Genomic DNA, 12,653 nt, shown 5'->3' with positions numbered 1-12,653 from the left:
CAACTAAGACCCGCAGCCAAATAAATAAATAAATATTAAAAACAAACCAAAAAAGAACCTTAAAACCCCAATGATGAAATCATAGAGAGTAAAAAAGTATGACAGTCAAGATATAGGTAGGAGAGCACATTCCGTGAGGGTTTATTGATTCAATACTTTAACAAATATTCAATGAACACCTGCCAAGTGCCAGGTCTATACCAGGTCCTGGGAAGACATCAGTGAATAAAGCAGACCCCCAAATCTCTACCTGCATAGAAATTACATTCTAGTGGGTAAGAGAGATCACAAATATTGTAATGACTAAAAATCACACAGTTTGTTACAGATGGCAATAAGGGTAACGGGAAAAATAAAGCAAGATAAAATAGATCGCTGTACGGCTAGGGGTTGTGGTGCCTCAATTTTAATATCTAAGATATACTGGCTCTGCTTGGATCTTCTGCAAAACACATTTGGGCATATGAAATGTTTGAAGAGATATGTGTGATGTTAATGTTAGTAAGAAAGAAAATAAAGTACTGGGCACTGTATCCAATATTAAAACTTTTATTCTATATACTCCAAATAGGTAAGAATGTAATCTTAGTAATGTTTTAGATTATAGGGGGCAAAGAAGAAAAATATGTAAAGGCATTTGAGAAATTAAAGATGATAGGTAAGATGAAAAGTCTTATAAAATATCTCTAAAAAATCAAAAAGGAACTTACTTAAAGCTCAAAAATACTTGATTAATGAGGGTTTCTAGAAGGAGGGTGTTAAGGTTAGTTTGGTTTTGTTTTTTTAACTATGAATACAAAGTTTCATCTGTGGGTTCACTGTATAAATGTAAATTCAACTCAAACGCCAAAACTGTCCTATTTAAATACCACCCACATGGCTGGAAGCTATGAAAATAAAAGCAGATCCAAAAAATAGGAGAAAAAATATATTCTACTATCCAAATGATAATTTTAAGTTATTTTAAGATTTAGATTTTTTAACATAATATAGCAGGCTTTCTGAAGGAACTTCAGACCAAGAGGTCAAGGACAAAGGCCTATATCAGAGATGCTGTCATGAAAAAAGCCAGAGCAGGACAGAGAGCTGGACAGCAAATACCAAAGGTCAGTCTTAAAATGGTACAGCCAGTTCCATGCAGGGTATTCTGTAGCTGCGGAAGCAGGGAAAGAAGAGCAGAGACCAAGTGCAAAATGGTAGTCCTCCATCAAGGAGGGAGTAATAGATCATAATACTCCAGAAAGACAAAATTAATAAAAATAAATATTACCGGACCTACATCGACAGTCTCCTTTTATTAAACTGGAGCAAGCCACCCTATGGACATTGGGCTACCACATAAAATTGTCCTATTATTGCTTAGAAAAGGCCTATGGTCCTGGAAAACTATTTTTCCAGGACCTTCTTCTTCCCTGAAAAACACATTCAACTTGAAAGGTGTTCTCATTTTACGAATGAATGCTAGAGTCAGAGCTCCTTGGCTGCACCTTTGTCTTGTGCAACTGTTTCATTCGACTATTACTTTTAGATAAACAACTTTCCTGGGCAAGAAAAACATTGACAAAGGTGGCAACATCCCTGCAGGAGAGAGATCACAAAGCAGTTACAGGCAACCTTCTTCCAGCTGGCCCTGTTAGGACCAAGTTCCACAGGATTCACCAGCCTTCCTTGGCAATTAGTATGAATAAGAAATCTGCAGAAAAGTTAAGAGGCCTACAGAAAAACTAAGCAGCCTTTAAAAATATCTTACCACAAGTACACAGAACATAGGTCAGATCTTTTACCATTCATTTAACTTGAATTATACAATTTTAACGACTCGGAGACTGGCCAGTAACACACACCTATGAATTCAAATTAGTTGTTGGATAAACTCTTGCAGTTACCAATATGTGGATATCCTCTAGTGAGGAATGTTTTGTACTTTCAGGCTACCTTCCTCCTTTACTTCCAGGAGAGCCTCTGGTTGCATCTACCTACCCCCTCAGCACACTGCTCAGCTATTTCCCGAAAGTCTTGTTGATTCTGAGCTTTTGTGCAATGAAGGGTTAATTCAGCAGACTTGGGGTGCTCAAACCCTGTACATTCCAAAGAAAGAACTAGCCTTTGACTGTCTGCTGGGAAATAACCTCTGAGCCCCTGGAATATTCTGCCTGATAAGACTGTCTTTATATAGCTGATATACTGGGCCACACCAGATAGTTTATGCTAACAGTGTGACTTATACTGAATACCTTTTTTGTTTACTTACCTGGGTCATGGGCCACACTGTATCAAGTTTGACCTCTGGGGGGGTTGGAAGTTGAGTAGCTAAGGTGGGTTATGCATGCATTTCGTGCTTATAAGACTGACCCTTCCCCACCCCGCCCACCAATAAAAATCCTGGTCACCTAGGCTTGGATGAACAATCTTGGTTGGCAATACTTCATATGTGTTGTCCCACATCACTGGTGGGAGAATCAAGTGCATTCCTGTGCAATTCCACTGTGAGAGGACAAGTGGAAGCTTGTACCTGGTGTCTCCTGGACTCAGCCCTATGTGTATTTTTCCTTTGCTGATGTTAATCTGTATGCTTTCAGTGTAATAAACCATAACCATGAGTATAACAGCTTTTCAGGATTTCATGAGTCTTTCTGGTGAATCATCAAACCCGAGGGTAGTCTTGGGGACCCTGACACAACTTCCAATGCTATTTTCCATTTTCTTGTCTATCCTGGAGAAAGCAGAAACTGCAAATATTTTCCGCATTGTAATTATCCATATCAATATTTCCTTCTTCTCATTTCTAACTTCATCCCTCCCTCCCCCACTACAGGTAATCAAGATGTGACTATACTTCTGAGTGGGGGGGTGTAAGTTTCTATTCCTGTATAAGTATCGCAGTGACATGACAAAGATACTTAATCATTCCAAAATACAATGATGAAACCGTTAAGAGTATTTTGAATCCCAGACCATTTTCCAGTTAATTAAAATTTATTGCAAATTAATTAATCATTCTAATCATATTTTAAACATAGTTATTTCAGCATAGTGCTCCAAAATTTATGCAGTAAGGCCAGGCCCATTCTCACTGAAGGTGAAAGGGAACGTCACTGGATAAAGTAGGTTTCCATGTAATGAAGCAAATCATTACACGGTCTTGGATGTTAGGATGACTGAGTAGTTATCATTTACTAAGAACCAAAAATAACTTGGATACTAAGAACCAACTTTATAAAAGGCAGATGAGTCCACATATTAGAATGGTCAGAAGGAAATTTAAATCCAACTCCTACCAAACCTGAATCAAATACACGCAAGCGACTGAGTCTAGAAGGACAGAATTGAAAAGACAAACTCCTACAGGGGAAATTATCTAGCCCTCTTTGGTTAGCATAAATTAGTGTATTAGATTGTATTATATACCTAACTAATCAGATACTTGAGAAGGAATCCTGTTTATCAGTGTCTCCCAAATGTGCTATTTGCTGCTTTTCTGCCTCACAAGAGTTCTCATAAGTAGTACTGGCTTGATCTGCACGTACTGCTTTCAAAATTTGTGAACAATAACAATGAAGATGTACTACAGCATCAAGTAAAAAGACTGCCAAGATTTCTCTGGAAGAATGTTTAATGCTTTTGTCTATCAGCAACTTACTTAGTGATTATGCAAGTGATGCCCACACATTAATAAACAAGGAGAAAAATGTACAAAGCTAAAGTGTAGAGCTGAGCTGTTTCAGCTGACTACTGCTTTTAGTGGTGAAACATTCTTTCTAGGTTAGTATAAACACAGTTTAAGTCTTAGGATATGGCTCAATGACAAAGGATAAATTATGAATTTAAGCAACATGAACAGCAGATAGGCCATAGTCCCATGGAAACTGTTAAAGACAGTGAAGGATTCAGTTACTCTAAGTTAATAATATTTACTTAGTCTTGCAAAGGCAAAAAAAAAAAAAAGTAATATAGTCAGTACATTAGAATTCATCTGCTCTCTGTTTATATTTCCTGTTAACTTTTAGATTCATTATGACATATTTAAGAAAAAATTCTTCTGAAGCATAACAAAAATAGGTACTGTATAAATTTAAAGTGTATGACAAAAAGAAATATCTACAGATTATAAAGAAACTCTGGGAGATCTTCAATTCTCACTCTTTTGGGGGGGTGTTGATTTAAGGCAGTATATCTAAAATAACCAATCATTGTATAATTTTGCTTAAAAATGTGGCACATAGAATTAAATAACTTTACATTTGATATCCTCAAAGGACAACTTCAAATAAGATATTCTTCCTGTTAACTTATTGAGATCAGTGGTTGGGCCCTGATGGCTACAAACTGCCACGGTTTGCTTCCCTTGAGTTGAGAATGGGGATTCCTTTTTTCTTTCAAGATCCAGTGAACCAAAGGGGTAAAAAGAATGAAAATCACAAATTAAAAAATTCTCCATTTAGTTTAATTTTCAGAGCTAAATAAATTTGCTGCATATATGAATTTAGACTTTTAACTTAAGGCAAAACAAAACCATCTTCAATTTCCTTCTTTTTTTTTTTCCTATAATACGAGCAGTTAAAGGAGAAAAAGGGAAGGGAAGGGAAGGGAAAAGAAAGCTAGGAAAGAATAGACAGAGAAACGTATAGAGACAGCCATGGGTACAGAGATAAAGAGAGATGTCACCAGGAAAGGCCAAAGTCAGAAAAGGAAAGAAAGGGAAGGAGACATGAAAGTCAGAGAGGTCAACAAAATGACAAACGTATGCTGCAAAAGGCTGAAGGCTGAATAGGGACGCACATATATGGCCCACCACAGAAAAAGACATTTGGTGTAGAGTGACAGAGAGTGATATAAACACAAGAGTCTTTCTTTTAGAATGTAAGTGACCTTTAATGACTTTACTGTTAATTATTGGCTTTTTATAGGTATATGTAGAGTAATTACTATTTGGTCCCATCAACTAAAGAATATAAAATACAAAAAAACCAAGCAGGGCTTCCCTGGTGGCGCAGTGGTTGAGAGTCCTCCTGCTGATGCAGGGGACACAGGTTCGTGCCCCGGTCCGGGAAGATCCCACATGCCGTGGAGCGGCTGGGCCCGTGAGCCATGGCCGCTGGGCCTGCACGTCCGGAGCCTGTGCTCCGCAACGGGAGAGGCCACAACAGTGAGAGGCACGCGTACTGCCAAAAAAAAAACCAAAAAAAACAAGCAAATCATACATCCTTACCATTAGTACTTGTATCAAAATCTACATTTGAGGTTTTAAAAAATTATTGGTAATCTTTCGGTGGGGTGATGGTACTGTAGCTATGATTTTTAAGTCTTTGTTTGTAGATGAGTTGCTGAAATACTGTTGGGTGGAATGATATAATATCTGGGACTTGTTTCAAAATAACCTAGTGTGGGGGTAGGGAAGAAGTGGGTGGAGGTATATACTAGCTGTGCATCAACTAACTGCTGAAGGTGATGACAGGGCTTCATTATACTATGTTCTCTGCTCCTGTAGTGGTTGAAATTTTGCATAATAAAGTTTTAAGATTTTATCTTCAAGTATAATTAATTTAAGAAAATTAAGGATTAGGTTAAATTGGGTTAACTTAGTCAAGCCACTAAAACAATCCACGGAGTAAAATTAAATCTTTTAGGTGAAAACAAGATTTGGTAATACTCAAACTGAAGGAAGAAACATGACAAACTTAGAGCAAGTATAAGAAATTGAAGATACACTCCTTGGAAGAAATAATTTTGTATTTAAGACTTCTGAAATTCTTGACTTGACTGAATCTGACAGAGATCTTTTCATAAAATGTGAAATTATCAATTTAGGCTCCTTAGACAAACTTTAAGGCTGGTGGGCTCATCCAAACCGCTCATTTTACTGTTGTCAAGGCCCAGAAAGGGTTAAGTGATTTATCAAAAGATTATTTTTTAAAGTAAAAGTAGTACCAAAATCAAAAACTAGAAAGTATGAATACACAGAATAAAAAAACCAATAATCCATAATTCCACAAACACAAATTTTTTGTTGTTGTTAAATAAAACAAAAATAAAAATATGAATGTTAAATATAACATCATGTTAAATATAAAAATCTGTAAATATTATTCCTAATATAACTAAGCATTTTTCCATATTTGCATATATTCTTTGTAATAGTTTTTTGTTTTATTGCTGTACGCGGGCCTCTCACTATTGTGGCCTCTCCCATTGTGGAGCACAGGCTCCGGAGGCGCAGGCTCAGCGGCCATGGCTCACGGGCCCAGCCGCTCCGCAGCATGTGGGATCTTCTCGGACCAGGGCACGAACCTGTGTCCCCTGCATTGGCAGGCAGACTCTCAACCACTGCACCACCAGGGAAGCCCGTAATAGTTATTTTTAATTGTTGTTTAATATTTCATGGAATAGATACGGTTCTCTAATTCATTCTCCTACAAAATGGCATTCATATTATCTCCAACTCTTTATTACTATAAATAAAGCTGCCATGAACATATTTATACATAAACTGTCATTATGGTTAGGCATAACCATAAAAGTCATATTTGATTTTTTTCATAAGTAAGATAAAACTTCCAAATAGAAGCATTTTTGTCCTTTTGAAAATTTATTAAGGGGCAAAACAAAGTTAGATTCTCCATTTTCTCTATGGAACCAGCTCATGAACAATAAAAATGATAAAATGAGGAGGACAGCTGAAGACTATTTTCAGGATTGTTTTGGGAAAAACAATGTTTATACTGGTAGAGGCAGAAAACAATTTTTTAACTAAAACTATACCCGACCTGTTGAAAAGCTTTTTCTGCTTGACGTTCAGCATCAATAACTTGTCTCTCCAGCTGCTGCATCTGAAAAGTGAGAAAAGATATAAAAAATAGAAAAATTTATATTTCCCTTTTGGAATTCTTTAAGAACATTTAAAGTACTTCAGTGAATATGATTTCATACAATTTAGCACATTAAAAGCTCTTTCAGGGCATATTTAAAAATGGATCAAACTAAATACCAAAGGTTTGATACTTTTAATACAATGTAATAGATACTACATGAGTATTCATCAATAGAATTTTCTTCATTGGACTATATGTTAGAAATCACTGGTTAACACATATTGAGAACAATAAATTAAATCTAAGAGAATAGTAAGACCTCAAATGTCATATTTGATTTGCTGATCAAAAATAGACATTTCGGGCTTCCCTGGTGGCGCAGTAGTTGGGAGTCCGCCTGCCAATGCAGGGGACATGGGTTCGTGCCGTGGTCCGGGAAGATCCCACATGCTGCGGAGCTGCTGGGCCCGTGAGCCATGGCCGCTGAGCCTGCGCGTCCGGAGCCTGTGCTCCACAGCGGGAGAGGTCACAACAGTGAGAGCCCCGCGTACCGCAAAAAAAAAAGATACATTGACACAGGCTTAATATAGAAAAAAAAAGTCCCAGTGATATCAGAAAGTGTTGTATTCTCATAAGCTCCATAGGTGGTATGTTTATGTCACAACTGAGGAGTTTCAATTCTTACAGATCATGATGGAAAGCGTATAGAAGATACTCTGATTAAACACACACGTCCACAAAAGCATACAGCACAGAGAATGGAAAAATATCTGGGTATTTTTTTAAAGTTCTGTGGAGAAGAGAAAGTTTGGAGATTTTAGAGGGTGGGGAATTAAAAAAAGTGTGGAGAGTTAAATAGTAAAATGAATATTATAAGTAAAATAAACAAAAGTATTAAATAGGACCCAATGCAGTTAACATCATACACAACCAGGATGTAAAACTAAATTTTTTGCTGAGTATTGAAGTCTGGTCAACACTAGAGCCGTCTGTGGCTCAGTCTGTGGCTCAGACTCTATCAATTTTATTGTTGGCTGATATTCCCAGACGCCCTGAACTTCCAGAACATCTCAAACTCACAGCACCCTGGGTACCACCCCCATAGCCAACACTCCAGATCTCTCCCCTTCTTGAAAACCACAGAGAAGCGGCCTCCTGCAGCTACAACGGCCCAGCAGGGAGCTGCCCTCTCTGGACTGCCTGGGTGACAGGGACCCCAACTGAGGTGTGCTCTGTTCTCAATGCCTGAAAGATGGTTTCTGTTATGAGTGTACTGTATCATTTCTTAAGGGTACACTGGTTGGGAGAATTTGCTGTTTTGATAACTATGTTTGGGCCAATTACCATTCGACACAGATAAAACTCAAGACCATGAGCATCATCACCTTCACCCACCTAACACAAAAGATTTCTTAAACATTTCAGAAGTGGAACGCATGGAGCTCAGTAAAAGTATCTGTATTTACTCTGCCATCCTTGTAGAACCCAATGATGAGTATTATTGGGCTGTACTGTAAGAGACTTAGGCCAAACACTGTGACAAAAAAGAGGGCTACAGTACTGAAAATGATGGTTTGTTTAAGATAAAAAATGACATGTGGACACAGATAAGGAAAAGGTACAAATATGTCTTTGGGAAGCACGGCAACAACGACAACTGGTTCTTTCCTCCACATCCCACTACATTTACTGTCATTGAAAATAAAGTATCTTCTGTTTACTAGGGATGCATCACAACCTTTCTATCTGGGCCACACTATAACATCTGGTGACCTTGAATATGTGACTATGGGAGAAGAAATTGTTTTAAGTATAGAGCTATGAAAGGACTTAACAGACTTCTGAATAAGTCTGAAAAGTGTGCAGATCAAAGTGTGATTTGGAAGTTATCTGAAGATAAGCAACTGGCAGTCTGCCTGAAATATGCAGGAGTTCTTGCAGAAAATGCAGAGGATTCTGAAGGAAGAACTCTATTTATAAATACAAAACTACTGCATGTCTTATTCAAGAGACAATGTCTAGTAACCCTCAGCAAGTAGCAGAAGCCTGCTGTTCAGATATGGCTATTACTTTTAATGGACTGACTCCCGAGAAGATGATAGTAATGATGGATGGTGTGTGCCAGCTCAGGGCATTTGGACATTATTTCAATGACACACTGATTTTCTTGCCTTCAAATGGTTCAGAAAATGACAGAGGGCTGGGAAATAATAGGACTATGTTGTCCAGGAGTGCTTGAAATGTGGCTAGTCCAAATTGACATGTAGCATAAGTATAAAATACACACTCCATTCAATAATATTATTTGAAAACCTAGTATAAAAAGTATAAAAATCTCAGTAATTGTTCATACTGACTCAACAATGAAATGATAATATTTTGGATATGTTGCATTAAATAAAATATAACATTAAAATTAATGTCAACTGTTTCTTTTACAGTTTATTCATGTTATTAGAAATTTTTAGCATTCTTTTATTTATTTATTTATTTTGGCTGTGCCGTGTGGCTTGTGGGATCTTAGTTCCTTGACTAGGGATTGAACCTGGACCCGGCAGTGAAAGTGCCAAGTCCTAAACATTGGACCGCCAGGGAATTCCCTATGGAAGATTTTTTTTAAATCTTTCTTTTATTTAATGGAAGATTTCTTTTTAGCTTTATTTTATTTATTTAGGAAATTTGTTAATTACATGTGTCTTACTTTATATTTCTGTTGGATAATAAAAATGTAAAACATTCCGATATCACCATATATGTCAATTTAACTTCCTGTCCACATGGCAGCATTTTTTAAAAGGAAGTTTACTGTAGGGATCTAGATTCTGGAAGAGGTTTCAAATATTTGGATATGTAAATAGATACTTCCCAAGTGCATTCTATGGACATCATGTCACCTTTAATTTTTGTGAAGCTATTTCAAATGTTTAATAAGCAAATATTGCTGTCTAAAAGCATTTTATTGAGTCATCGTTACAGACTGCAGCATTATGTCAAGCAGTTGGACAAGCATGGTGTCTCCTGTCTAGGATATTCCTTATCCAAAAAACGAGCTGGCATGCACATGCCAACACCACATTCTTTCACTACTGACAATATGCTAATAATCATCACCTCTGCAAAGCAACTACATTGTGTTTTCAGGGGAACTTTTGCACTTGTGCAGCCTTAGCCTCAATTTTGAATATTTTTGAGATTGTCAGGAAAAATAGGAAAATTCACAAACAGATTGCTACTCTGTAAAATTTTGCTAGTAAAAAAAAAACGACTGACATACCTATTAGAATGGCCAAAATCCAGAACATTGACAACACCAAATGGTAGCAAGAATGTGGAGCAACAGGAACTCTCATTCATTGCTCATGGGAATGCAAAATGATATAGCTACTTTGGAAGACATTTTTATGGTTTCTTATAAAATTAAACATACTCTTACCATACTATCCAGCAAGTGTGTTCCTTGGTATTTACCCAAAGGAGTTGAAAACTTATGTTCACATAAAAATTTGCACACAGGGACATCCCTGGTGGTGCAGTGGTTAAGAATCCGCCTGCCAATACAGGGGACATGGGTTCGACCCCTGGTCCAGTAATATCCCACATGCCACGGAGCAACTAAGCCCATGTGCCACAACTACGGAGCCTGTGCTCTAGAGCCCACGAGCCACAACTACTGAGCCCACGTGCCACAACTACGGAGCCTGTGCTCTAGAGTCCACGAGCCACAACTACTGAGCCCACGTGCCACAACTACTGAAGCCCATGCGCCTAGAGTCCGTGCTCCACAACAAGAGAAGCCACCGCAATGAGAAGCCTGCGCACCCCAATGAAGAGTAGCCCCCACTTGCCTCAACTAGAGAAAGCCCGCGTGCAGCAATGGAGACCCAATGCAGCCAAAAATAAATAATTAATTAATTAAAAAAATATCTTTAAAAAAAAACTTGCACCCAGATATTTATAGCAGTTTTATTCATAACTGCCAAAACTTGGAAGCCACCAAGATGGACTTCCTTCAGTAGATGACTGGATAAACTGTTGTATATCCAGACAATGAAATATTATTTAGGGCTAAAAGGAAATAAGCTATTAAGCTATGAAAAGGCATGGAGGAAACTTAAATACATATTATTAAGTGAAAGAAACCAATCTAAAAAGGCTACATAAAGTATGACTCCAACTATATAACATTCTGGAAAACTATGGAGACAATAAAGAGATCAGTGGTTGCCAGGGATTGGGATGGGGAGGGATGAATAAAAAGAGCACAGAAGCTTTTTAGGGCTGTGGAAATGCTCTGTATGATACCACAATGATGGATACATGTCATTATACATTGTCCAAGCCCATGCAATGTACAACAGCAAGAGTGAAACTATGAACTTGGGGAGACAATGATGTGTCTATGTAGGGTCAACAATTTGTAACATGTACCATTCTGGTGGGGGATGTTCATAATAGGGAAGGCTATACATGTGTGGGGGCAGGGATTATATAAGAAATTTGTATCTTCCACCCAATTTTTCTGTGAACCCTAAGCTGCTCTAAAAAGACAAAGTTTTAATAATAATAATTTTTAGAAAGATTTAATAGTTTCTCAAGAGGACCACTGTGATCTGAATGTTTGTGTCCCTCCAAAATTCACGTGTTGGAATCAGAGTGCCCAATGTAATGGTGATTAAATCCTGAGGGTGGACCGCTCATGACTGGGCTTTTATAATAGAGATCGCACAGAGCTGCTAGCCCCTTCTGCCAGGTGAAAATACAGGAACTCTGCAACTCAGAAGAGGGCCCTAACCTGATCTTGCTGGAATCCTGGTATCAGACTTCCAGCCTCCAGAACAGGGCAAAATAGATTTCTATTGTTTGTAAACTACAGAGTCTGTTGTATTTTGTTATAGCAACCCAAACAGACTAAGACAGAAAATTGGTACTGAGAGTGCAGTGCCTCTGTAACAAATATCTAAAAATGCAGAAGCAACTTTGGAACTGGGTAACAGATAGAGACTGGGAGAATTCTAAGGTGCATAGTAGAAAAAAACTACATTGCCATGATCGAACCATTAAAAGCAATTCTGGTGAGAGCTCAGAAAGAGAACAGGAAAACTATAGAGAAAGCCTCAATCTTCTTGGAAAGTGTACCTAAGGATTGTGAACAGAATGTTGGTAGAAATGACAGATGGTAAAGGCTCTTCTGTTAAAGTCTCAGACGGACATGAGGAACATGTCATTGGAAACTGGAGGAAAAGTGATCCTTGTTATAAAGTGGTAAAGAGCTTTGCTGAACTGTGTTCATGTCCTAGTGTTTTGTGGAAAGGAGAACTTATGAGTGATGAAATTGGATATATAGCTGAGGAAATTTCTAAGCCAAGTGTTTAAGGAGTGGCCTGGTTCTTTTTGAATGCTTATAGTAAAATGTGAAAAGAGAGAATGACTTAGAGATGGAATTGTTAACCAAAGAGGATGCAGAAACGGAAAATTTTCAGCCTATCCATATTGAAAGAAATGAGAAAGCTTGTTCCAGAGAGAACAGGGTGTGGCCAAGCCACCTTGTGATTAAGAGATTAGTATGGGTTTGAACCACAGAATGAATCAGCCACCCCAGCAGGAAAACAGTCCGTTTAAAATGAAGAAGAAGGAATGAGGAAGGCTGTTGGACTTAGATTTTACAGGACAGGACTATATGGCTGTGAACATGGGCTATTCTTCAAGACAAGGAAAGAAGGACCATAAACGTTAATTCAGAGATCATCAGGGCTCCACAGCTAACATCGTTCTCAATGGTGAAAAGCTGAAAGCATTCCCTCTAAGATCAGGAACAAGGCAAGGATGCCCATTGTCACCACTTTT

General features: G+C 37.9%; 2 protein-coding genes across 6 annotated transcripts in view; one reads left to right on the top strand and one right to left on the bottom strand.

Annotated features, from left to right (window-relative positions):
- PLEKHH2 (pleckstrin homology, MyTH4 and FERM domain containing H2) overlaps positions 1-12,653 on the bottom strand; it is a 107,741-nt gene that overhangs the window by 67,207 nt on the left and 27,881 nt on the right. For all 5 annotated transcript variants that reach the window (XR_003004298.1, XM_024753606.1, XM_024753607.1 and 2 more), the window contains exon 3: positions 6,765-6,827. Coding sequence is in view for 4 of the 5 variants with exons in the window: in XM_024753606.1 (XP_024609374.1) it covers positions 6,765-6,827 (63 nt within the window). In the remaining variant the exon portion in view is untranslated. The remainder of the gene's footprint in view (positions 1-6,764; positions 6,828-12,653) is intronic.
- C1GALT1C1L (C1GALT1 specific chaperone 1 like) lies at positions 8,062-9,048 on the top strand. Its single transcript, XM_024753454.1, is given in 5 exon segments — positions 8,062-8,165; positions 8,167-8,511; positions 8,513-8,625; positions 8,628-8,795; positions 8,798-9,048. Coding segments are annotated over 5 exon segments (981 nt in total).

Source organism: Neophocaena asiaeorientalis, unplaced genomic scaffold (genome assembly GCF_003031525.2).
Source record: "Neophocaena asiaeorientalis asiaeorientalis breed wild unplaced genomic scaffold, Neophocaena_asiaeorientalis_V1.1 scaffold171, whole genome shotgun sequence".
NCBI lineage: Eukaryota > Metazoa > Chordata > Mammalia > Artiodactyla > Phocoenidae > Neophocaena > Neophocaena asiaeorientalis.
Note: the sequence above shows the minus strand (reverse complement) of the source record. Positions and strands in the feature narration are given on the sequence as shown.